The following is a 27,760-nucleotide window of genomic DNA, read 5'->3' on the forward strand; positions in this document are numbered from 1 at the left end:
TTCATTTCTGTACTAAGAATATTTTGTACCAAATGGTGGTGTAGTATTTAGAGTCCTGTAGAAAGATCCAATTATTTAAGGCTCATAACGTAATCTATACTTTATGCAAGGTGGTAAACTGAGAACAGTCATAAATTCTTATAATTTTCAACTTTGGATCTGTGGTTGCAGCTCTGGAAATAAATGTAAGACAGTTCTTGAGGGTAAAGTCTTCCTGAGTATCTGAACTTAGGAGCTGACGTGCAGTGGGATGCAAGCACTAAAAGTTAACACAGGCACTGTTAAAATCCTGCCCTGTCAGCTTAATTTCAGCATTACCTTTCCTCATTCTGTCCCTACTTCTAGTTAATATTTTGTACTTAGCTCTGTTACGCATTTATTTTGAAAAGTGATGCTTTATGTACAAAAGAGGAAGAATACAGATATTTTAGACTTCTAGAACTTTTCTTTCTCTCACTTCAAAATGGTTGTTGTCAGAATAGAATAGTCAATAGTGTTGGCTCTGTGGGGGTACTTTTATAAACTGAAGTCAAACTAACAGAGTTTTTGAATTTAACAATGACTTTCTTAAAAGACATGTTGCATGTGGAATAAATATGTTAAAGCGGCTATAATGTCTGTCAGGAGCTGCCTAATTGTAGTAAGTTTTACAGAAGAAACAAAAAAGCAGCTTTTTGTGCTGCCCAGAGAAGTCTGCCTCCCAAAATGTGAGCTTTCACCTGTTTATTATTGAGCATTTTTATGTAGGTTTTTTTACACAAAGATTTTCACAACAAAAGCTTGCCCTTCCCCTCTAGCGTCATCATCTGCTGCTTTGCCATTTGGCATACGCACGTACTCTATCAATAGTCGCAACTCTTAGCTGAAGATCCCACTTTCACACTAGAAAATGTACATCTCTTCTACAGCTCAAACCCAGCAGGTACACTCTTGTGAGTGTGGCATTGGTGCCTGCTGGGAGAAGTATCTTCTCCTAGCAACTCCAGAAATGTTCTCAGACTCCCAAAGAGTGAGAGTTGAAAAGGGATGCGTGATCCGCAGGAAGACTGTTGGGACAATTATCACTCCTTGTTTGTCAGACACAGGTCCAGCCCTTATTTTGGCAACTCTTTCTCACTGAAGTCCTGCTGATGCTCACCTGGTCTTCCTCGCCACTCTAGAAGCAAACGTTTCCCTTCAGGCTTCCTAGAAACGTCTTGTTCAGCCTTCTGCAGGAAGAAAGGGAAAATTATGTCCCTTACCACTACCCTCTTGCAGCAGAGGGGAGCAGGAAGTATTCTTATCCCTAAACCTGCTGCTCTTCCCAAGGCCTTGGAAAATGAAGTAAAAAAAAAAGTCATATCCATCGGTTAGGGAAAGGGTTTGGGGAGGGGCAAGTACCTGTCTGCATGACGCTTGCTCTTCCTTGACCCCATGAGGATGAAAACAAAGTAGGTCAGAAGACAACAGATTCAATGATACACATAAACACTGTTAAAAATTACTGACTTCATTCTAACCAGAGGTATGTTTGTCTGTCTGTTTTAACATCTTAACTCTACGCCTTCACACCTAGTCCATAGAAAGCAGGCGCCTCCTTCTCAGCTGGCATTTTATAAAGTGGCTGCTGTGTTTGTGTGTCTATCACACAGTAGGAACCCCAAGGCTTACTTTTCTGCTACGTGAATTAGGGAGTGACTTTTGATGAGAATGTGCTTAACAGTGGAGATGGCTCTTTGAAAAGTTCCTGGAAATAACCATGACTCTTACTGTAATGGACCTCCAGACAGCATTGTGCAATATTAGAGATGAGGGTCCATAATTCATTTGTTTAAGTACTTGCTGGCTGGATTTGTAAACAGATTTATTATTTTCATCTTTTTTGTCATCTTTATTCATCAGTACACAAATAACTAAGTGACAAATTACTCTGGTTTACCCAGATAAAACCAACATGTATTCTTTCTTGGAAGAGAATTCTGAAGGAAATGCTTGCTCAATCGTTACTTCTTGTTAGAAGCCTTGTCTACTAATACGAATATTGTAGGCTGAATATTTTCAGTTTAAGTCATGAATTCTGTATTAAATTGTAAATCTGAAATGGCAGCCTTGATGGATAGTCCTTGACAAATATCACTGATGTCAGATACTTTTTTTCAGTATTTTCTAGATGGTAAGGAATACACTTTCTCTGTGAGATTGTTTAAAGTAGGTTTGCATCAGCTTTTCTACCTTCCTCTGCGACTAATTTTGAAGCATGAGAGCGAATCACTGAATCGCTATCAGAATCACTGATAGTGATTGCAGCAGTGATATTTGCTTTCTCCCTCCTCTTCTCCAGAGCTCTGGCTGGTTCTGGATGTGGCATCAACGTGAATAGTGGCAACATGTGGGCAGCCTGAGCTTGTGCATTCCCTAATGACACTTCTGTTAGCACTTAATCTAATGCTAATACTGTCATTTCTAAAAGGATATCTGTGAAACAGAAGAATATATGCCACTTGGCAGGAGGGGTGAACAGTGCTTCATGCAGGATGTTCTGGACACTTGCTAATCAGCTGGACTGCATATAAAAAGCTAATTGCCATATTTTTCCTTCATTCTCCAGGAACTTGAAGTCGTAATTTTTTCACACTTACTTTGTATGTTTTCTTTTCCCACCCCTTTCCCATGTACCTTTCATTTCAGATCTAAATGAGTGTGGACTAAAGCCACGGCCGTGCAAACACCGGTGTATGAATACCTATGGCAGCTACAAGTGCTACTGTCTGAACGGCTACATGCTTATGCCAGATGGAACATGCTCAAGTACGGCAAGGCTTGTTGCTTGCTTTTTTCAAGCTCCTCAAGATCCCTGCTTGGGTTTCCCTGGGAAACTTTTATGAGATGAAGATAAGTCCCAAAGTAAAAGATTAATCTTGCTGGAAATTAGGCAGTTGTACAAGATGAGCTGCTTTTTTCTAATGAAATTAGGCTGAACAAAACAAGAGCAAATATTTTGATTTTATTAGTTTTATTACAAGTTTCCCCAGAAGCATTCTTCAGTGCTGTAAATCACTGTTAACTGGTCTTCAAGAACAAGTGCTTGCAGTTTTCATTGCAGCAAGACACCTGCAGTTCCGCTGTGTTATGTCCTTATGAATGTAAAGTCATTAAAGCTGCAGATGTTGGTTGTTTGGCTGGTATAAAATTGTATTGTCATCTCTCTGGAGATCAGGTTCCTACTTGCTCCCATAAAAGTGGATGTTTTAAGTGTCTGGATAGAGAGAAGGGGTGAGAAATTACCTTTAATTAAAGATGCTCTGATCTCAAAATGGCAGGACTGTCCAGGAGGTTTATAGTACATACTGGGCTTTATATTCCTCATGGGGGCTGCATTCCATGACATAACTTGCTATAATTGTGGTGCTGTGCCTTTTTTTTTTTTTTTTCCTTCCTTGAAGATGCAATTTGTGGAAAGAAAAAATTTACTGGATATGCATTTGCTCTTTAAAGCCTGAATGGACACCTGTCAAATTCAATAAGCATTTTTCCACTTCTGTCACAATTATATGACGTCTTAATTCTCCAAAGTTTTTAGTCATTTTCTAGTAGTGATCTGAGTCCTTACCTAAATATGTTAAATTATATTTCCCTAGATGCCCTTTCTTGCTCAATGGCAAACTGTCAGTATGGCTGTGATGTACTGAAAGGGGAAGTACGCTGCCGCTGTCCTTCTCCAGGACTGCAGCTGGGACCTGATGGAAGGACTTGCATAGGTAGGTGATCAAATGTAGATTTAATTTTTTTTCTCCAAAATGTTTTTATCCTTACACTGAAGGCAGTTCAAGAGAGTTTATCAGATGTATTTAGAATGCACCATACATGCAGTGTAAAGACGTTACTAATGAGAATCGGGATAGGCATTTTGCTCAAGTGCTCTCAAGTGGTCTGTGTCAGAGATCGCCAGCGGTTTCCTCCAGTCCTGCAAGTTTGACTGCATAAAACTTGCGTGGGCTGCTTGGCATCCAAGCCCTTGGCCCTTACCACTCCTGTTACTGGGTCATTTTAAACAATTGCTAACAGAGACTTCAAAATACCTGCCTGCATAAAAAAAAAAAGAATGGGGAGGTCAGCTCTTCCTCATACCCAACAAGGTGGTGCCTAGGTTCAGGGAGTAGAGGGATAATTTGTGCAAATCACTGAGATTGTACTGGGACGAGGTGAAGGTCTGTGCACACTCCCAATATTAATGGGATTGAAGCTACTGTCTTTCTTCCATACTCTGAAAACTCCAGGTAAAAATAAACTCGGGAATTCAGACTGTATAAAGGTGAAATGTTTTGTTCCCACATTCATGAACATAGAAAAGGCACTTATGGTTAATCAGATGGTGTTGTGCCACACTTTACTATGGTCTGAAGAACAGTGTGACGTGTGATTTCATTAGTCATTAACTATACAACCTGAGTGGATATGATGCTTCAGTGATTTTATTATTTATATCCTATGCAGTGCTACAGTTCCATAACTAGTAACAGCACTTGCACCTGAAAGAATGTAAGAGAACATGGATCCCCTAATTATCCATTCAGGTATCATGGCTGTCCACAGGGGAGATGGTTCTCCAAGCGGCTGACCCATGCTGACCAAGAATTTGTTGGCAGAGCAAGGGACAGATTCTACATCTTCTGATACGAGGAGCAGGCTCAGCTTTAAGTCAGAGGCTTTCTGAAGTGCATGATTGGCATGTCTATGTATGCAAAAGAATAGGTAGAACAGGAGGAAAATAAAACCACCATTGTCCCATGCTGAAGGGATTGAATTGTGATTAATCACGCTGCGGACATTAAGGCAGACAGAGATCTTTGGAAAAGACTTGTGCCATGCCATAGGGAGCTGAGTGATTTTAAGTATAAATAATAACTTGTTATACTAAGTACAGAAATTTGCTAGAAAAATACTTGCGACATTCTCCTAGTGTACATTTTTATATTCAGGCAAACTTAGTACTTTGAAATAAACGAAGTGCACTTTTAATGCTGACAACTAGCACTCAAACCAGTTATGTAGTTTTATGAAGTGCTTTCAGTTCTTTAGTGTAGTTCCACTTTTTTTCCCAGAAAGGTGAAGAACTGTGTACCCACATTTCAGTTGAGTGTGCATCATTCAGATAGATCTCATAACCCATTTTTTAAATTTTCCACAAAAATTTCAGTGCAGTCTTGTACAATACAGAGAAAGTAGTCACGGCAAGGGTGTCTGTCCTTCATGGATCATAACATGACCTACTCGCCTTTTTTTGGTAAGAACTGATTGTGACATGCACCCTTTTTGTGTTATTTCTTTATTGACCTTGAGTTGTACTAAAACCAGTAAATACCTCCAAGAATTGAAGCTATTTGGGGCTAAGACTGTGCCTTTTCCTCACATGTGTACAAGCCCATCACTGTTGGGGAGGTTGTCAGCTCCACTGAGGGTCTGGGTATTGCTGTAGTACAAATAGAAGTGTAGATGGTGACAAAAAAATTGAAGTGTGCGTTGGCTGCAGCTCATGAAATCCTTGTTTGAGGAGAGTTTGAAAGACAGCTGGGAATGTAATGCTTATTTTTAGCACAGGTGGAAATTCCTCTAGGCATTATTCTATTCTTAGTTCAACCCATGCTGATGATTCTTTTTTTAAAATGTACTTTCCAGACAATCAGTAAAGAGCCACCAAACAATTTGGCTATGAAGGTAAATCATATAAACTAAATAACAAGGAACTGAAAAAGAATTCAGGAAAGTATTTCGTCAAAATATGGATTAATTGACTAATTAATTGATTAATGACTCTTGAATCAATAAATCAGTGTTGCCACCTCTTTGGATTTGGACTTTAATTAATGAAATTAGTGGTATACACATTTCAGCTTCAGAAGGTCTGAAATTCTTTGAGGACTGAAAATAATTATTTTCACAGTAAAATAAATTCTTTCTAGTTGTTTTGGTTGTATACAGAAACTTGAAAATATGGCCTTGTAAACTTAAAAATCATCCTATTTTTAAATCAATCTCATCATTTACTGCTTGAATTGGTAATATGTTCATACAGCAGGAGAGAAGCAAGACTTTGTAATCCTGCTTGTTTGTTGAACACTGACCATCACACCTATTAGGTGCTGTCTGTATTATGTGCCTTTGGAGCAGCTTGCTGGCACTAAGCCTGGGCATGTACCCCCATGGCAGACCAGGCTGAGATCAGAATACAAATCACCCCTTCATGGCCCAGTTTTCACAGGAAGCAGGCATGAGCTGCAGCATGTTGCAGCAGGCAAAGGGAAACAGCCTTACACCATTTGGGCCCAGGTGTGAATTGGCATGGGTCCACGGATTTGAAAGAAGCCACAGTCACTGTACTGCTTGAGAACTGCAGGAAACTAATCGTAAGCACGTGCATACCAGCTTCTGGCTAATGATCGAAAAGTGTTCTTCCCACCAGTAATGAGCATCCACTCACCTCTCATATTAAATGCAAGCAGTAGACTGTTAATTTCTTCCATTATTTTTGTGTCAGTTCTCAACAGTGTATTGATTAGCAGTTCAGTCCTATACCTTTAGGGTGTGTAACTGCCTAGAAAATTGAACAATACCACTACAGTGCTCTCATCATCTAACATACTTCTTGCCTTATGGGAATTTGCAAAAACGTGAATATATTCAGAGGGAAAGGCAGGACAAGCTACATTAGGTTTTAAAGAACATAATCCATGCCATGATGAGGTATATTCAGTGGCTAATCTTTTTCTTACTGAATTGCTTTTTGAAGTTGTGGTTTAAAGATTAAAAACAACAACAAGGAACCCCAACTAACTCATGGTAATCAAGAGTCTGAAATTTGCAGCCTTGAAATAATATTTTAATAAAGGGCAGAAAATTGTGGCTTGTAAATTAAATAACAGTTAGGAACATGGTAGAACTTCTAAAACTGTTAATAATGTACTCAAAGCCTAAAAATGTAATAATAGCTTCAAACCAAGAGGCAGATTTATAGGGAGATTCAGGCGTGTGGAGAGGTGCCCAGTATTGGCCTCGTTTTCTTTCTCATTCAGGCGTTTACCGTGGTATTGCAGAAGTGCTCCCAACCGAGAGTAAAGGAGAGCTGCGATGTCAGAGCAGTCTGACGGGCCAGGAGTGTGGGAGCCGAGGGACTGAATCCTTGCTGCCCTCAGTAATTCTTCATGCAGAGCAGGACAGTGCCAGCAGGAGCTACTGGGGCACCCCATCGAGCCAGTAATTCATGGCTTTAGGTCACTTCTTTTGGCTGGGGGAAACACAGCCTGGAGAATTTGAAGCTACACCTCCCCTGCCTCAGGTAGCTGCCCTAACTAACCAGCAGTTTTGTGGTTATGTTTTTCCTGTGCTGTGCAAGAGACTCAGGCTTCTCTCTGCCTTGTTCAGGCCTCTTTCACAAGCAGCAGGGCATCAATCACTCAGCTTTGTTTTGCACTCTTGACACCTGCAGCTGAAGCGCTCCTTTTGGGGAAAGAACAGCGTGGAGGAGAGCAAAATCTCACTTTCCTGATAGGGCTGCAGAGCAAAGCCTTGAACTGTGCTCTGTAGATAACCAACAAATATCAGGAGCGGCGAGCGTCAGAGGCAGCCATGCATGGCAGGCCTCCGCCTCCGTGAAGAATTAGGGTTCAAGCACTCAGCAGGCTTCAGCTCGGTTTCCAAGGGCTACAAAGTGGGTGGTAGCGCAAGCATCTTTTGTGTATCAGCCTGACCTCATCTGAGAGTTTCCCAGGCAGTGCAAGCAGGGCTGGGTGAGCATCAGCTGCTCCCTGCGTTGTGAGTCAGCATGAACAACAGCATCATCTGGGAGAGGAGGGGCATCAGTCATTTACTGAGCATCACCTGCGTCTGCCCATGGACACCCTGTCTTCTGTCCTTGCCTGGACGTCGCTTGCTGAAGCACTGCTTCAGGTCCTGCTGGGAGCCCCTGGCAGGCCAAATGGCAGCCGTGCATCTCAGAACCTCAGAGATATTTTAAGGTCACTTAAGTTGCCAGCCTGTCTGTGAAAGAAGGGTCAACTGCTGCGCAGGCACTGCAGGGTAAGCGATTGCAAAGAGCAGGTACTCAAAAAGCGTTTGGCCTGTGGTAACTATAACTGGTAGGAGGCCCAGAAATACTGCACCCCTGTCATTAGCTTGAACTCTGTTTAGAGCAAGTCCTGAAAAGATGAAGATTTCCTGATAGACTCAATGGGCAGGTCATGGATTAGGGACACCTGAGATTTTAAAAAACACAAACCACTTCCTACTGCAGGGTGATGTACTTTGAATAGGCGTGTATGATCTGTGCTACAGGAACAATACTTCAGGCATGTTTCAGAAAAAGAATTACTGGGGTAGTTTTTATTATTATTCCTTGTCTGTAAATCCAGGTGCTGTCTTTATGAGCAGGCAGGGCTTAGTGGGACAAAACAAAGCTATAGAAATAACATGATACAGCTTTTCTTCAGACAAATACCATTACAGTTTTAAGGATGAGTGTTTTGTGGCCTTCAAGAAGCTGTCATGCGTTCTGTGGGGAATTACAGAACATCTCTCCAAGGGGAAGGGTACCAGGATGGCAAGAGCATAGAGCAAGCATTCCAAATTCAGTAGCAATGCTCATTATGCCAGTGCATCTCTTGTCACTCACAGTATTTGTAAAGGCTTCTGGCACAGGACGCATAAAAATTCAGCCATGTGACCAAGAGCTGAACTGAGATGGCATAGCCAGAAGAAGTGCTTAGGTGTTAGTGCTGGCTGACCAGCTTGTAGCCAAAAGGACGTTATCAAAAATACTTCAGCTATTCTTCTTTAGTTTTTCATTATGTGAAACTAGTTTAATTTAGATAGTAGAGATTGTATTTTAACTGCTATTAAGAATAATACAGTTCCTTTGTTTCCACAGATATTGATGAATGTGCTACTGGGAGAGTTATCTGTCCACGATTTAGGCACTGCGTCAATACTTTTGGAAGCTACATTTGCAGGTGTCATAAAGGTTTTGATCTAATGTACATTGGAGGCAAATACCAATGCCATGGTAATAACAACTTATTTCTAAATTGCATGTAACAGAGCTGCATGTTCTAAACTGAAATTGATGGTTTAAAGAGGAATGTTTGCTTATTATGGCTGAAAATTTGAAGCAGGTTGTTTTAGGTTGCACTGCATCTCTATTTTAGGAAAGAGTGGATTATAGAAATAGACTGTGAAAAAGAAAGCCTATATTTGGCCCCATTCTTGTAACTGGTTCTCCTGTGGAACCTAGTGGGAGAGCAGAGCTGATGACTACAGGAATTCCTTTCCAAAGCCTTTGTCCCCACAGGTTTCACTGTGCACAGGCAGTTGCAGATTTGGAGCAGTATATGAGCTTAGGCTATGCTCTGTAGCATACCTCAAGATCCAAGATACAAAAATGTGGCTAGAGCACACCCCAGCTCCTTCCAACCAGGCTGCCGAACTTTCCTTCCCCTGAAGACAGGTGTGGAAAAGGCTGGGGTTAGGAAATAACCTGGTTTTGTCTGGACGTGAGACTGGAATGCAGCTGGTGTATGCCCTTCAACAAAGATGCTCCCAGGTCCCACCATCTTAGTTTCCCTGGGCCTCGACTAGTTACGATCCTTTCACTGAAAAAAGGATCATGTGGAGATAATGAAGCATTGCTTTATGTTTGTTTAAGTATATTTTTTTTGAGATAAATCTCTACGCAGAGCACTGGAATTTGGAGATTTTTGCTTGCATCAGTAACAACAAACGTGGAAATAATATACAAGATGCTTGAAGCGGTTTCTGCTTGATGTAGAAACATCTATACAGATGTATAATAGAGGAAGCATTTTATGAAAAAAGAGTTTAATACCTGTGTGATTAAGAACATACGTATTCATACATTCAGTTTTTCTTTTCTTATCATGTCACCTTCAAGAAGTGGTTATTAAAATTGTGATCTTCATGATCTCAACTGCAATCTACCCACACCACATCACTGAAGCTGATGCTAAAGTATAAGCTGAGCAATACCAGAGTTGCACAATAGTCTCTTTTACCCTGACGTTTGTATCATTGCATTGATTTGTGACTGTCTATCTTCCTTTTCTCCTTGGCAATTCAGTTTTATTAAATTTTTCAAAATTAATAATATTTCCCTAATGACTATACTACTTTTGTGTTTTTGCAGGGATAAGCAGAAAGTAAGTTTCTTTGATGTAAATGATTTTTTTAACGTAACTTTCTGTTGCAGATATAGATGAATGTTCCCTTGGCCACCATCAGTGTGGTAGTTTTTCACGATGTTACAATACACCAGGATCCTACAAATGCAAGTGTAAAGAAGGGTACAGAGACAATGGAACAAACTGCATACGTATGTAATGCTCCTTTTAAAAAAGGAATTCTGAAAGTAAATGTGTCCCATGTTGTAAATGTTGACATACAGCACTATCAGGCTCATTTTCTCTTAACTATTTTTAATACTTCATAAGAGACCAGGGAATGTAGTTAGAGTTTTCTGAGTCCTAGCATGCCTTGGTAAAAATACCTTTCCCTAAGACATTTTCATAATTAGAAAGAAATTCACCTCTCCCTATTCACAGCTTCATTCTAGAGATTGCTTCAGGATGAGAACTGAGTAAGCAGGGTAGGTCTGGTCAAACAGTACATATTACTCATACCCTGTTATTATGTACACTCTGCCACTGGCCCATTTCAGCAGCTCACCCCAGCCACTCCCCACTGCTCCCCAGATGTGAGCAGAGCTGAGAGGGAGGATTTCTCTGGAAGCATTCCCTGTTGGAGAGTTCCCTTCCTCACCTCTCTTGGGAGAAGCAGCCCTCCCCCTTGGTACAGAATAGGCCATTAGAGCTCCTCCATGTTTGACATCCCTCAGGACTGTGCAGCTCTATGACATCTGCTGAATCTTTTTGAGGACCCTGTGTTCATATATGGGTTCTGGTCTTTGGTGACTCACTGATCTCTTTAAAGAGCAGTACCATTGTGGACTTGTTTCCTTTGGCTGTAGCAGTCACAGCTGTCACGGTAATGTGATCTAGCTAAGGTGATCTTTCACAACCTGAGTTCTTGCAATTATATGTGGATGCACTTCATGTGTTACTGGGACATAGTCCTACAGTGCATTTTATATTTTAATATACTGTAATATAAACACCACAGGGTATTCAAAAGAATAGTAATAAACAGGCTGCCAGAGAGAAAACCTTTTTACCTGCTGTCATCAAACAATTCATTGTTTAACAAACAGTAGTTCTTAATTTTAACTGTGTGTTATACTTGAAACACTTGTACACAAAATATGTGACTAGAGTTCTTATTGGGGTTTTTAAGATCTCCAGTGAGATATAAAAGGCTTAGTAACAAATAGAAAATTATAAATAACAAAACAGATGTTCTTGGATTTCATGTCTGCAGAAATTCCCCTTCTGAAACCAAGTTAAAATTTGTTGTCCTCTATGAAATACTGGGGGAGATGGTACTGTAGGCACTGTCACTGTGGTGTAGGTGGTGCTCAGTTCACCACCTCCTTTTTGTGGAGGCCGAAAAAATGCCATTTACTTAGTTTCCTGGTGTTAGCAAAGGTAAAGATGTAAATGAAGGCTATTGGCTTAGGTTCAATCTCTGTAAAATGATTAATGCTTATTGATAAGGAGAACAGTTTAGAAGAAGTGGAGAGGTCTCAAAGATAACTTTCTTAAGCCAAATGTATCTGCCCATCCATGAACAAAATGGTTGTAACACTGAAGTCTTACTAAACTTGCCTCCGCTCCTGACTACAAACTTGTCCAGTTTAGAGAGCTGCTTAACGCACATCTTCCTGTCCATGCTCTTTTACTAACAGTGCTTTTAGGTAAGTTTTACCACCTCTGAAAGAGTTGTTGCTTGGGAGGAGGTGAGGGTGGAAGTCTCTTGGCCTTCAGTCATTCTAAATCATCTCTAAACTGCTGTAATGAGAAGTGCTATCTAAAGGGATGTGATAATTCAGCAATGCTGACCCTAAAGTATGTTTCGGATTAGTGGAAGCATTTGGAAGAAGAGAAATGATTTCAGCAAAGACTCTCCATGTCATAATGAAATACACTGTTAAGTTTCTGGGGCAAGACACTCGGATGTCCATTTTGGTCCTGTTTTGATTCTCTTTGCAGTTATTCCTAATGTTATGATTGAAGCACCTGGTCCATATCATATATTCAAGGGCAACAGCATGCTTCCTAAGGGAGGCAGTGGTATAACCAATAGGATTCCTGGTGTTGGAGGCACAAGGCAACCCCTCAGACCAACATATGTACCTGCTATTGTTACAGAAAGGCCGGTGACCAGGCCAACGACTCGTCCTACACCCAGGCCAACAACTCGACTGACAGCAAAGCCAACCACTAGGTATGTGCCGGTGACAACAAGGCCAGTGACGAGGCCTCCACCTCCACCACCACCTCAACCTACAACGTTAAGACCTACACTACCACCACAAAGAACTCCTCTGATAACAACTGAAGAGCCTTCACATGTTCCCATTGAAACTACATCTTCCCAAGGAATTCGAGATGACAACAGGATCCAGATAGATCCTCAGAAACCCCGTGGAGATGTGTTCAGTAAGTAATTTTACATATCCTTTCATATATCAGAATTGTAGATACAGTGAGGTGAAAGCATGCACTGTATTGTTTGGGGTTTTTTGGGGAACACTTTATCAGTGAGAACAAAACCACAAAACTGAAAGTGTTCATATGGTAAAGCTGCACAAATAATTGTGGGGAGGAAATTTTGGATCAACTCAACTAAAAATTTCAGTTTTTCTTCCTGAAATTATTTGTGACCGTATCGTCCTGTATAAGTGCTTAACCTAATTACGCTTTCAGATGAAAGTTTTGGAGAACGAAAGACATTTTATTGAAAAATATTGAAATGCCACATAACTCATAAATACTTAATGGATTCAAATTCAGGGAGTTCAGAGTCACTCTTAGACAGCGTATTTCCTTAGCTTTAAGAACGGTAAGAAATGGGACCATATCTGATTATTTAAAGACTCTGTTATATTACCTTATTGTATGAATTCAAATGGTCTTGGATGTTTATGACTAAGCAATGGCAAAATTGCATAAAAATAACATAGAGGCTAATTTTATGGACTGCGTCTATGAAAATAGGTACATGAAAAGCTTAAGATAGTAAAGATTCTCATAGCATGAACACATGTCATTTTAAGAGCTGCTTTGAAAGCTACAGCACCATTTCTACACCAGCTTTTGTGCATACCACAAAAGACATTACTGGCACTTGCAGAGTTACACGTCTGCCAAGAAATAGTCAACACCCGATTTCATCTTTAGTTCTGCCACTAATTTTAGAGACGGGAAGGGTGTGCTGCATTGGCCCTTCTCCTTTCAACTTGTACAGTAAAGCTGCTGAAGCAATGTAGTAGGAGGAAAAGTTTGCTGTCTCAGAGCAGGTGTACAAGCAACATGGGAGTTTTTTTCCAGTTGCTTTAGCATCTATGCAGTAACTACTTGGACTGTGTTCTTTTAGGTCATTACACAGTGAAATATTTTGTTCCTTGTAAAAAATGGTTTGTTATGTTTTGTAAAAAATCTTATCTGTTGTAGACAGTTTGATAAATTTGAAATGGAGACAAAAGCTGACTTAGAATTTGGGAAGATAAATCCTGGTATTACTCAGAGGAGTGTGCTTTTGGCTTTTTCAAGGTTATTTTTTAAACAATCTATATTCAGTTAAAATATAAAAACATTTTTACATAAAATTCTAAAAAGAAATGTAGTAAAGACTCCCCAAAACTTAAGATAATGGGAACCAATAATTAAAAATACAGAATTCTGTGGAAATTATTCTAGACTCCAGCATTGCGTTTCCCAGGCTGTCTCGTGTTGCAGCTGTTCTCTGGCATTCTAAAGCAGAGGGGTAGTTTTCAGCTATTTTCATGAAGTCATAACAATCATCTGTATAAAGCTTATTATTTACAATTCGTCTTTCTGTATTGTCCCTAGAGGCTCAATTTTGAAGCTAATGCTTTCAATACGTATGCTTGAGATAGAGGGGTTTGGAAAGCACGAAAGTAAAAGAGAGTTTGTTTTCTGACTGTAAGCTTGCATTATGGTACATACAACAAACACATGAAAAGTTGATCTCTGCTAAGTGTTTCTCAACTGTTTAGGTCAGCTGCCACCCTTTGAGGTTTGTGATATACATACGTAGCTTCAAAGGCTTCAGTGCACAATACAGCAGGATTCCAACAGGTCAAGCACCAGCAACTGTTACTGGCTTCACTAGGTAATACAGAGACAGATAGCTCCTCAGACGAGGTCGATAGATACGTGTCTTGAGTCCCATATTATTTCTTCTTCTATCCCGTGCTAAAGATATACTTGATATACACACGTGTGACATAACTGTGTGGCAGAAGTCTGTCCGTCCGTCTCTGTCCGTCTGTCTTTCATGACTACTTTGAAAGTATGATCTACGTGGTGGTCACTGGTGTCCCCTCCCACTTTCTCTCTGTCCAGAGGTATTTTTTTAGTGAGTGCACAAAAGCACTTCTTAGGATTTGAAAACTACAGTCAGGTGCAAAACAGTTCTGTTCCAGAAGAATGCGCTACCTTGTCAAGGAAAGCATTGCTGTAGAGTAAGGTTTTACTTTATCTATTGGGGAAGGAGTGAAGTTACGTTTCCTTATGTGGGACATCTAGAAAAACAGGTAGAAAAGTTATAACCACATACATTACTACAATGGGATGTTCAGGGCATGACTCAGCTCGTCCTCGCCTGCTCCGAGACCTGCTCTTCTGAGGATAATACAGAGATACTCAACAAACGTCATCACACCAGGGGTTCAGCAGCATGGCAGCATTGCTGCCAGGCGCCGAGTTCCTGGCCCTTAGCTGGGCTGCAGAACTGGCTGCCTGCGTGCTCTTGGCCGGTGGCAAACGCGAGGTGAAGTGCGTTAGCTCAAATGCCTTTCATGTTAGCTTACAGATGGCATTTGCCAGGTGGGTTAAGCTTCAGGTTCCTGCTGGCGTGCTGCAGGCCAGCCCTGCCCCTGCTCCAGGCCCGTGGGTCGCTGTGTGCCTGACTGTTGGGCTGCAGCTGCTCTCTGTGAGGCACCGCAAGCTCAGAAAGGCAGCGCTTCCAACCAAGCGTAAGCCAGGGCCTCTCAAAAAGCATTCCTCGCAGCCAAACACAATGTCAACGATCATGATGTTAAGATAATACAGAATTTTAAACTGAAATAACTAGTAACAGTTAGCTAACTTCTGACATGCTGCTTATCTGCCGTGTGGATGTGCCAACATCCCCCACACACACCTCCAGAAACATTTGTGGATTTTTCACTTGCCTCTGTTTCCTCAGGGAAGGGGCTCTTTCAGCTAATTCCTTCAGAACTGTTGCTGTTTTAATCTCACCCACATCAGACATCTTTGCAGAATTCCTGGGTTGTGGATATAAGCTAATTTCATTTAGCTTATGCTGAGCCTCTTTAGGTTCATTTCCCCACATCATCTGCTTCTCCAGTTGAGGCAGCAAAGAAGCTCAAAAATGAATTTGCACTGTGGTCCCCATATGCCTGCCTGAAAAGAGAAGAGAAGGCCTCACTCTTGGCCTTCCTTATTTGTTTGCCATGGGAGAATGCAGGCAGCAACTCAGTCATCTTATAACACTTACAGTCTTGAAAAACAGAGGAGGAAATTGATGTTAGATCCACCCAGATCATGAAGTAGGACTTCAGTTTTGTAAAGAGGACTTCAGTTTTCAGAAGAGTTACGGTGTCTTCTTAGATGGCTGCTTCCTTGTGTGTCGCCAGGGGCTATTGTATCCCAAAGAGTCACAAAATATAGTGTTTTGTCACACAAGGATGGGCAAAACCCAGCACAGAGAGCACTGTAGCCAGCGGCTGCTGGCAATTCTGATCTTCCAGCCCTTAGCATCTGCTGAAGACCTCAATATTTAAAGTTGTGTTTTTAAACTATGTTATCTTGTGATGCATGGACTTTTTCCTTCCTTTTTTTCTCCCTCAGGCTCTGAAGCCTTAGCCAGACTTTGACAAAGCAGCATGACAGTAAATGCTGCTTTGCTTAGCTATCTGAATAGGTGGTACTTCTGTTAGGCAAGCCATGGGAAAGGGGTAGCTGGCGCGCTGTACACTGATAGATGTCCTAGTGCACTAGGCCAAATCATGCAAACAACAGGTGGTCTGGGATTGGTCCACACCAGGAGAGGAAACACGCCTGGGCAAGTGTCCTTGTTTTCTGCAAGCATCTCTCAAATTTTAATTTTTCTTTTTTTGACCTTTTCCTGAGCTTACCTTGGTAACCTGCTGCTCCCTATTTTCTCCCTTCATTGTTATTTGACCTGCCATCCCACACGCTGAGTAAACTTGTCCTAAGTTTTCACTTCAGAACACTCTTGAATGTGCTGCTCAGCTTGAAATCAGCTGAGGACCGGTGAAATTGGTCTGTTCAGTGGTGACAGAGGACAAATGATAATAGTGCTGACAACTTTATTTAAATACCTCTGCAATTTTTGAAAGGTATTGGGTTGTTGCATTTCTTTAGATGCTTTACCCCTTTTCTAAAAATGCCTGCAGTGACTTCGGGGAGCTGGTTTTTCAGAGAACAAAAAAATGAGTATTTTTTTAAAATGGAATTCCTACACTTGGCCTTTGAACCACTTAGTCAGATGCAGACAGTGGAATCTGGCACCAAGGATAATCTTCTCCTGATATGGATATGGGGGGAATGGCAATGAGGGAGGAATGCAACGATGGCTTAATATTTAACTGTTTCAGGCCTGATACAAACTACAGTGAAGTACGGAGGAATCTTTTCTGGTTACTCGGATAAAACCTCTAACAAACAGAACGTACTCAGTAAGACTGTGAATTTCTGCTACCATCAGGATCTGGGTGATAAGCATTAAGAGCATAAACCTAAAGACAAAGCATAACACTAGATATCAGCAGAGCAAGAACAAAACCCCTTATCTGTATTAAAAGATAGTTCAGCAATTTTCCTTCTTAGCCCTTAGTGGAGCTGAAAAGATTGGAATTAGGAGACTTTTCTCATAACAGCTATTAAAAAAATTTAATGATTGGATTAAAACTTGATTCTTTCTGCTCCCCCTGAGAAGTCCTTAGTGCAGTAAATGCAGTTATGTGATCCTCGAAGCTGTTGAAAAAGGGAAATGCTAAAATCAAGGAATGTGGGTTTTGTTATTTCTTGGTATCATTAGAGTAGCATCATTTTACAATAGCATTTCATTTGTCTTCTCTGTTCTGGCACCTGTTAAAATGTATTTGTCTTAATATTTAAGCATTAATACAGGCACTTTGTTCCTCTTTGTACTCTGAAGCTAAATCATAAGATCTAGGACTCTTACAAATCACACCCTTCATCAATCTTCCAGCTAGTTGTGTCCCCAGATCTGATACACAAGCTTCTGTAGACTACTTATTTTAGCTGTGCTTCCCTGAAACTCAGTTGTCACTCTGCACCTCCTGAATAGCTGCTCATAGAAAAGCAGGCAGGTTACTTTTCAGAAAACCTTCTGGGAAAATATATAATAAGATGTTCGATTTAGGTCAAAGTTAATGAGCCTTGTAACTGCCTGAGAAGTGCAAGACTGGACTTTAGAGTGGTTGCACACTAGCACCATCCCTCCCCTCTTAGGCAGATGGTACTGTTAGAGGGTGGGACAGTCCATGAAAGCCCTTCTTGAAATAATTCTCACTGCAGAATTTCAGTATGCAGAGTTTTAGGCAACATATCCTGGACACTGCAGGTATCCAGATAAAAGGGTGAAGTGTACCTCTCTGTTGCCCCTTCTTTTTAGCCCAGCATATATGGAAGTCTTCCCTGGAGGAAAACAGGACATATTCTTGTTTACTAAGTCTGGCTGACCTCTGGACTACCCTTCTTTTTAGTTATTTTCTACTAGTTCTATGTGAGATCTCATCACTTGTGTGGGGTTTCTGGAAGTGGGATTTAACAACTTGCAATCCTAACTATTCAGTCAAAAAATCTTTGTCCTTTTGTTGTTGTTGTTTTTTTTAACAAATGGGAAACTTGGTCATGATTATTGTGTGGAATGGAATTGCGTAAGAACATAGTGTTTGTTGCAAGGCAGAACACTGCATTAGTAATAGTAGTAACAATTACTAATAACATGAAGCGCGCTCCATGTTTTGTTTTGGTTTTGTAACACCAAAACAGTGATTATTCTGTAGTTACAAATAACCTGATATGTACACACTATCTCTTACACTCCCAAACTCAGCAATTAGCAAGTAAATGAAAAAAAAAGTCCTACTGTTTTTTCAAAGGATTAAGGAGCTGATAAGAAATCAGTCTTCTGCAGTTATTAAATGCCCCCCCCCCCCCCCTTCATGCTTCTATGAAGAACTTCGCTCATGAACTTTGAGAATATGGTAGTGTTGATGTATTGGCTCACTCAGAGCTTATAAAAATCTCCAAGAAAAAGCAGCCAAGTTTATATTTAACAAGATTTATCAAACCATTGAAGTTAAGTGAATAGCACAGTATATGCTATATAAAGTACACAGAAAGGGCTTGGAAAGCTTGCAGAAAATAATTGTGCCAAATGCTTTCTCCCACGATCACCACTCAACATAGTAGTCGTCGTGGCAAAAAGAAGTGTACACATGGGTTTAGAGTCCCACATCTCTTACGGTAACTCTTGTTTCATATCAAGTGCACATTCTTCTAATTAGTTCTGAGCACTGAAGTGACTGGTTTAAAGTTCTGCAACACATTCTTCTAGAAGTTCATAACAGCAGTGTTTGGAGAGAACTTTAGGGAATAAAGTTTTGAAGAAATAGTTTTTTGTAGAGCTTTAATTATAGGCAAATATTTCAAATTTAATTTGGGGAATGCTTGTGTGTGCACAGATGTAACTCAGATTTGTAAAAAAATAGCAGTGCATTAGAAATGGTATTTTAGTAAGTAAACTGAAGTAGTTTGGCAAATAAATTCCCAATATTTCTGCAGTATTTTCCGAGGGACCGGGAAGGGGATCCACAGAGCAAGCGCATACCTTGAGACTGTGACCCCTGAGTATCCTACAAATCTTAGAGCATGGCAGTGGGTTTCCTCAATGCTCTTTGCCAGTGTTCATTTAGAGCCCTGTAACCATCTGTGAGTCTGTGGTCTGAGCCTTTGGTCCCCAAGAAAAACTTAAGGGGCACGGGAAGGACAGGAAGATATGGAGGTGTAGAGTGTTAAGTTCAGTGTTAACCTAGATGAGAAGAGGATAGGGGCATCCCGTCGCTGGTGTGTATGTGGGGGCCTGAGGGTGATGGCACTGTGAGGTTCCTCGCAGGCTGGAGTCCTCCTGCAGCTCGGGGAGAGGGCAGCTTGCTTTTCCGTCTGCTGCTGTGGCCGGCCTCTTTCCATCCCTGTGCCATGTGGATGTGGCAGATGTAAATATACTTCAAGAAAAGGCTGCGCGTCCACTCCAGACTAGCAGCTATGGTCTGTACATATGCTGCGCTCAGCAGTTTTGAAGCGGATTGCCGACTTGTTCTTCATAGCGTAGGAAAGGAACAGTATCTTTTTTCCTTAGTGCAGTCCAAGAAGAGGAAAAGCAAGGTGATAGTCCCTGGGGGTGCAGCATAGATATGTCTCGTGCATGGGGACTGCTGCATTCCAGGGAGCAGCAGCCTGCAGCACGGTTGTAACGCAAGGCAAAAACTCCGCTGTGAGGGCTTATCTAAGGCGAAATTGCAGTCAGAGCACTGTCCTGCCAGAAATGACAGTAAGTAACTTACAAGATGCTGTTGGTTTTGCAGGCTTTGTAAGTAAATACTCCTACAAAATTTGCTGTCCTAGGTGGCTGGCAAATTGAATTACCAGTTTTTAACATCCCTGAGCAAACCCACTGCAGCTGAATTTAAATGGTGCCAATAGCTGCTGCGTGTACCACAGCGGCGGTGGTCTAGGCACACATAGACAGTTCACACACATACCTACTCCGTAAGCTACTGCTCGTGCTTGTCCATGACTGTAATGCAGTTAGAGCAGTGTGAGAGTGTCTGTGCTGTTACGTGTCGTAACAGCTTACACTGCCGTAAGCACCTCTGTGCAGGTGTGACTATAGCTGTATGATGGCCTTGTTTAACTGCCCCACCTACATGTTAGATAGAGCTCTTAGGAAAGATAGCAGTATACTGCTGGGAGGGATTAAGGGTGAACGATGGTTTTAGAGCATTCCTGTTTCAATGTTTTGCTGCCTGAGGTAAACAGATTTTTTTCTTTATATAATTTAATATAGTATTTGTGCATAAATGTATTGCAGGGGGATTATTGGCCTAGGTGGTGTGGCCTGTGCACATTTGTAAGATTTCTTTCATGTTAAATCTCAAAATTCTAATCACATAAGCAAAAACACAGATTAAACAAAGCAGCAAAAATATTATTACAATGTATCCTTAAAAATTAACAGGCCTTTACTACCCAAGCCAACCTAAAGTCCTTGAGGCAGTTTCAGCATTAATATCCTAGACTGCAAATAGACATAATCCAAAATCTACAAAGGATTAAAAAAAAAAAAGAGACATAATGATTCCAAAATTACTATAATATTAAGGAGTTAATCAGTTTCCTACAGACTTCAAGCTTTTTATTTATTTATTTTTAACATACAAAATTTCCATCCAAGATCTGTGGCCTGTAATACCACTTTTAAAATACATTAGCATTTGGTCAACCTTTTATCAGGCTGCTTATTCTGTCCTAATTCCAAAAAGCAGGAAGCTACTTCATTCTTATTTTTCGTTCACCTCTGTCTTCTGGCTTCAGAGGAGCTCTTGCAGCAGTGCTATTTACGTGTCCTAGTGCAAAAGAAGTTCCTTCTTACCTTTGATTTGATTTCCTGAAAACAACAGTCCTTTATTTCAGCTTAGAATTGTAAATCATCTCAATACTTCTTGTTCTTGCTTGCCTAAGAAGCCTATAGAGACATTAAGATACTTATTTTAGCACTGCAAATGGAAAACATGTCAAGTTCTTAATAGATAAGGCCCTTACAAATACCGTGTCAGATGTGTCTATAACATCTTAAGGACGTGTCTGAAACACACCACTACTGTTATTAATTATGCACTAGACCTGCCTCTAAAAGAGGAATTTCCAAGACAGCTCTATCCAGTGCAATCTGTTTATCTCTAGTTGACAGCTGCCCATCAGGCATGACATCAGTGTGTTATTTCTGGAGACTTATACAGACTGGCACAGCGTCTTCAGAAGTAGGTGGAACTCTTTGTAGCCACCTGACTTTGGCAGCCATTGTTCCCACAAAGACCTCTTAAGTTTCAGGTTGTCCTGCCTGCTGAATGTCTAATAACCTCTGGGCCTGTTAATCACCAAGAGTGTTCCTTCTTGCAGCTGAGAACAGCAGCTGAAGGACAGACAGACTGTGCTGGAAAGCAAAAATTATAATTACAGTTGAATTCCAGCTTCTACTAGAGCTCCTCCTTCTGAACTCTCAGTACCATCCTGGTAATTGTTTAGGGAGCTCTAATCCTTTGCAGATAGACGGAGGTACCTTCCGCTGTGTTTCAAAGGTTAGGTGCGTGTGGGGCCTCTTCCAAGTACCACTCCCTCCTGTTGAGATTCTCCTATGAACATCTGTAGAAGGTGAGTGGATCGGAAAGTTTGAGCAAGGGCTTTAATGCGGCTTTATTTTATTGAGAAACCACTATCTTTAAAAGTGCATTTGGAGGGGAATAGTGTGCTTCAAGGTTAAAGCTTTTTCTCCCCCCCCCGCCCCTCGGTTAAAAAGGAGCTTTCATTTGAAGAGCCTCTAGCAGATTTAGAATCACCTTTTGCAGTGCTCAGATAAATGTTACAACATAAATCATAAATCACATAGGCATAAAGTTTATGAATCTTCATGTCAAATATAATTAAATATATTGAGTTCTCCAAGAAAAGCACAATGCCCAGAGCTGCTCTGCTTTTTTTTATTAAAGATAAGGAAGTAGGTCACTAACTACCTTTATCTCATTCATTTCTGAAAAACTACTTTTCTCACAGTTCCACGCCAGCCTGGAGTGAGCAATAATCTGTTTGAAATACTTGAAATTGAAAGAGGGATTACCGCTGATGAATTTGAAGCAAACGATGACCCAGGTAAAGATCACATCTCCTGTTCAGGGCCTAGGGTTTAGGAGTTTTTTGAGATTTCTTGGGGTTTTATACATTTTTACAAGAGTCCTACATCTTATGCCCCTTGTTTAAACTATGCATTGTAAAAAGAAAAAAACCCCACCACCTAAGTGAATGTTTATAGTTTTATTTCCTAACAGATTTAGCAGAAAAATATTGTGAATTGTTAATAATATTAGCATCCTTTTTATTGTTTTAGTATTTTTGTAGATTCTTTTTCTAGTGCTCCTTCTGCTGCATTTAATTTTCATATTTACTTGCAAGTGTCAGCAAGTAAAGGGAAATTGCTGTAGTTCCCCAACCAACACAATCCAAATCACTTTTTTTTTTTTTTTTTTTTTTTTTTTTGACCTTATGCTCTGTTCTGACTAGGTGTGCTGGTACACAGCTGTAATTTTGATAGTGGACTGTGCGGATGGATCAAGGATAGAGATGATGACTTGCACTGGGAACCAGTGAGGGATGCGTCAGGTAAGATACCTGTGTACGATCACATCCTGTAGTTGAAGAACCACCCAGGCTTGAGATTGATGACAGTTCTCATGTTACGACAAATTTACACAGCTTCTGTTCCCTTTAGTTCCAGGGTATATTTCACACCCACACCTCTTCTGTGTATAAAAATCAAACCTGAGGATTCCCAAAATGAAAGAGCAATTGAGAATTTGCACTTTTATCATAGCTGGTATCTTTACAATAGGAATGTCTCCGGAGGAGTAGTAAATGTATTCAGTAAAAGACTATCTGTCTTAAAAGAACCAGAAAAAACAAAAATGTGGACTAGAAAACAACTTTTATTTATGATGAAACAAAGCTTATTTTTCAAACCACCATGCAAACTAATTATTTCCATATTACCAGCAAAACTATAGAAAGGGCTGGAAATAGTCTTTGTTCTGCTGCCAAATCTAATGTTCTAGTTTAACCTCTCAGTTTAATTTTATTGAATTCTACTCTAAGTTACAGCAGCCTGTGTATAGGAAAACTGTTAAGTAGGAAGGAAGGTGCTCATATGCAGAGACTTCTGAAAAGGGGTATGTTAGGGATGGTAAAAAGTGACCTTGCAATAAGTATTACAGGGGAGCGTGTACTAACCACTTGTAGGGTAGGAGAAGAGTGGCATCGGTACTGGTGGTCAGCCAAAGCCGCAACCCCTCCCACTGGCACACCTCTGCCGGTGTAGTCCCAACAGAACTGCACATCTACGCCGCTGGAAGTTAGTTGTATTTTGTCCCCTGTTGATTTTGCTGTCTGGCACTGGGAGGTTGGCTGTCCTTGCCTGCGTACCCTTCCCCCAGCAGAGCTTGCCCCACAGTGCTTGCTGGGGATTAGACACACATCTCTGGCTCCCCGTAATGATGGGATTACTTCATACCCAGAAGAGCGGCCTTTGAAGTGCACAATGCTTACATTATGTGAGGGGATGGCAGACTTCGGAAGGAAGTGCGCTCTCAGGCAGTAAAATGTTACAGGTTAAGTTGAGGGAGGGTGAGGGCACTGAGAACCATTTTCCTTACGCACCACCTCATCATAGATGTCTGTCCTTACACTGCCACTGATGAGACAGTCATTTGCCACCGCAGCGGGTGACCCGGCACCTTTTTCAGGCTGTTTAGCTGGCTAAGTGGAAATGCTGTCTTCACTTCGTGGGCAGGCCCCCTCCCCACCCACAGGCATGCTCTAGTATTTCCTATGCTCCTTATGACACTTTAAAAGTCTCATGAGTGACTCAGAGAGGAGAGCTCCTTCCTCCCGCAGATGAGAAAACAGGTAGCTGTCTCCTGCTTGCAGACAGGCGTTTTGAAAAAGATCAAACATAATTCAAACATCTTTTTGAAACAGTGGATTTAAAAGTGCTTTGTTTCTGAGAAAGTTGCTCAAAGCATATTCATTAGCTGTACTCAGAATTTGTTGTTAATACATATTAAGTTCCAGAACTATGATTTTTAACTGGCTTTTTTTTTTTTTAGACTTTTTTATTCTCCTGTGTTGCTTCCCAGTCAGGGACAATCTCAGCTTTTTGTTTCCTGTGTATGTTCTGCTGCTGTTGACATAACCTGTTAAAACTAGTCCCTTGAAGTCACCCACCCGCTCCCTCCTGTCTGGAATACCTTGTTGCAAGGATTTATTTTCACAGCTTGTTCCTGAGTGTTTGCTTTCACCTTTCAAAGTTTGCTATTTATTGGTTTATCAGAATCTGCATTTTGAAAGGTGCCATGCTGAAGCTTTAGAAGCTTATCTTGCATGCAGAAAATGCTGATTTGAGGGGACCTTTTCCTGCAGGGGCTTGCCTACAGATGTGTTGGCTTTGAGCTTACCTAAATCTGTTTCCTATTGATTTGATTCAGTCACTGTAACTATCCAAAACAGATGCAGTTAATGAGTCAAGTCAGTACTTTTATAGTGATATAATTGTATCTACAACAAACAGGTGCAGTTATTTAAAGTCCGTTATGCTTATTTTAGCAGTTAGTGACCTTGATGCAAAAACAATGCATTAAAAAAAAAACCAAACCCCAAACTAAAACCACCCCAACAAACTGGATCCCACTTCAGGCCCAAATGCAGATCTGGGGCCCCAGACAGCAGCATACTACTTTGCTTTGTTAAATCTCATTGAGACCAAAGAACTTAAAAACCTATGTAGAAGCAGTGAATTGGAAACAAGGTTGGCTTTCTTTTTAAGTGTCTGACAAGCCCTGGTACATTGTCATTAAATCTCACAGCTTTTGAGGGAAATCATTGTGTCTTTCAAAAAATAAAGCTCTGGTTGAGTAGTAGCAGGGCAACAATTTCAAGGAAAAATATTTTTCTATTCTATAATTAATGACTCTGTCTGTCAACAATATTACAAACCCCCAATATTTCTACATCTTTGGTTTCAACTAAGGAACCTAAATTCCACCTTTACCTGAAGTTCATTAAACTTGGATTTTTTGACAAAACAAACAATTAAAAAAAATCAGATCTCATTAAAAAAAAAAATCTTAAGTTCAGAGTAAGGTTGGTTTTTTTTTTAATTTTTGTTTTTAAAAATGAACCCTTGTCCCTGTGGTAATTTCAGATTTTAAAGTTATCATCCACCTTGCAAAAGTTTTAATGAAAAGTACAAAGAAAAAATAAAGGTGTGGGTTTTCTCCAAGAGGTGAAGTCTCATTTATTGTAGTTTTGAGTGTCTATGTGAAAGGGTGCATGGGACTTCTGGAAGTACATGCCTTATTTTTTTTTTTTTTTAGGTTTAAGTGGTGTTGCCATACCTGAGATACTCTACTTTTCATGTTCTAGGTGTTTTTATGAAGGCACCTTTACTTCATACATGATCAGAGACAATAATAGGGTTTTGAATTAAGTATATATGTTCACTGACAACTTACCACTGTTAGAGAAGACTTCAGGGAGTGGATCAAATTAACAGCCATTTGGAAATCTCTACTGTTTCTACCTTTCTATATCTAATCCAGATTAAGTTTAAATTACAGTTAAATGAAAAGGCTATCCATGTTTGCAAATGGATATGTTTTGAGACTTAACCTGTTAATACAGGTCCCAAACAAAAGGAGAGGGACAGACCTGTAGCTCAATTACATGATAACATTTATGCTGGCCTTCTCATTCATCTATCCAATAGCAAAAAACTGCAGCTTACAAGATGCATAAATATACACAGTAGCTTTAATGCCACTGTGGGTTTAAATTCATGTGGTCACCAAGGGGTTGTCAGAAATGAAGGAATACATGAAATTTTCATTTTCAAAAGAGGTATTATTTGCTTTGTAAAAAAGTAATTAGATGGGCAAGACCTAAACTGGTACTAATGTAAACAGAAGACCAGCACCGTAACTCTTACCCCGCAGGAGGCAGATGCATCAGTTCTGGTTCACATTCCAGCAACTATCTGCCTTATTTAAGACTCACTGGACCTTGTGGAGCCTTTTTTTATTTTTTGATGATTCTTGTGCATTTGGTCCTGCAACATAGTAGAATTAAAAAAAAAAAAAAAGCTAACCGCTTTTTCTTTTGCAGGGGGACAGTATCTTACCATCTCTGACCCCAAAGGCAAAGAAGGAAGAGTAGCGCATCTTATCCTGCCGTTGGGTCACATGGCTCAGGCTGGTGACTTGTGCCTGTCGTTTAGGCATAAGGTGCCCGGACTGCATTCTGGTGCCCTCCAAGTCTTTGTGAGGAAAAACGGCGCTCATGGACCAGCCATTTGGGGAAGAAATGGTGGCCATGGCTGGAGACGGACACACATAACTTTACGAGGACTAGGCATCAAGAGTGTAAGTACCAATGCATGTGCTGCCTTTTGGTTTTTTGTACGAGAAGCTGAAGACGCTTATATGGTGTAGCACTGGACTGTTTGTCTTCTGGGTCCAGTTTCAGCCTGTGTTTTACTACTTTGATCCCTGCCAATGTAATCACATTAAGGATAAGAGAGTTGTGCATTTTTTCAAATTAGTTTTATGCAAAAAAAAATCCACCTACAGCAACAGACATATAGGAAATGACAAAATAGCCTGTACTGAACTACCTTGTACAGCCTGTTTTAAGGGAATCACCATGTAGGAAAGAGTAGTCTAATGGACAATGGCATACTGTACATGGATTTCTAAAAAAAGCCTGTATCAAGGTTCCTCATGAACAATGCTTTAAATAACACAATACCATGAAATAGGAAGAATCATCCCCTGTGGATTAGTAACTGGCTAAACCAGGGCAAAGATATTGCAAATAAGTAATTTTTGATAATGCAGGGAGGTTACATGTGCAATCTCACATGGTTTTATGCTCTTCAGTGTACCTGCAGCTGATCTGGCCAAGGAGGTAAATGATGACTTAACTACACCAATAACACAAAACAGTTTAGTGCAATCAAAAGAAGCTGTCTGAAGTGCCATGGAGAATCTTTTAATACCTGGAAATCTCAGAAACATTGGGTGATAAACTGATATCAAAAGCTCAGCATTTTTCTTTAACCTCTGCTTAGCTTTGAAGGTAGTTTCTATTTCAGATCTGAAGAAGGAGCTTGGGTGCTTCAGGGCCTATTTTGCTCTGACTTACATATCAGGGGGCCTAAAAAGCTCATACATCAATGTTCATGGTGGGACCAGGCTACAACACATGCAGTATATAGTTCTAAAATTAATATTAAGGCTGTAATTACCGCAGATAATTTTCTGAAAACTTTACCTCTGCAATAGTAACAAACATGCCTGACATTGTTAGCTGTAAGTGAATGTCAGACTGAGAATGTGGAAATTTATAACAGGTGAACAATATATTTGCCACATTCTTACCCTTTTTCGCTAAGTTTAACACTTCTGGCAATCCTCAGGTCTGTCTCACCTGAGCAGTTCATTAAATAAGTGTGTATCACTAATACATTGTCTGGCAGAAAAGCAAATGAGTTTGAGAGACCCCAGACAAGACCAGTAGTTCCCCTTCGCACTGTCCCCTGCCTCTCTTGACCACCTCAGCAACAGCTGTCAGCACGGCTTGCCAACCATAACCGAGTGCCGGTCCACAGACCAGAGCTGCCTCGTGGCACCTTACAGAAC

General features: G+C 40.6%; 1 protein-coding gene across 4 annotated transcripts in view; it reads left to right on the forward strand.

Moving 5' to 3' along the window:
- The window catches only part of NPNT (nephronectin), a 55,090-nt gene that overhangs the window by 23,251 nt on the left and 4,079 nt on the right, over positions 1-27,760 (forward strand). For all 4 annotated transcript variants that reach the window (XM_075032424.1, XM_075032440.1, XM_075032431.1 and 1 more), the window contains 8 exons: positions 2,668-2,787; positions 3,618-3,737; positions 8,900-9,034; positions 10,235-10,357; positions 12,309-12,599; positions 22,071-22,166; positions 22,575-22,673; positions 26,226-26,482. In XM_075032424.1, coding sequence (XP_074888525.1) covers positions 2,668-2,787; positions 3,618-3,737; positions 8,900-9,034; positions 10,235-10,357; positions 12,309-12,599; positions 22,071-22,166; positions 22,575-22,673; positions 26,226-26,482 — 1,241 coding nt within the window. The remainder of the gene's footprint in view (positions 1-2,667; positions 2,788-3,617; positions 3,738-8,899; positions 9,035-10,234; positions 10,358-12,308; positions 12,600-22,070; positions 22,167-22,574; positions 22,674-26,225; positions 26,483-27,760) is intronic.

Source organism: Buteo buteo, chromosome 1, assembly GCF_964188355.1.
Source record: "Buteo buteo chromosome 1, bButBut1.hap1.1, whole genome shotgun sequence".
NCBI classification, from domain to species: domain Eukaryota; kingdom Metazoa; phylum Chordata; class Aves; order Accipitriformes; family Accipitridae; genus Buteo; species Buteo buteo.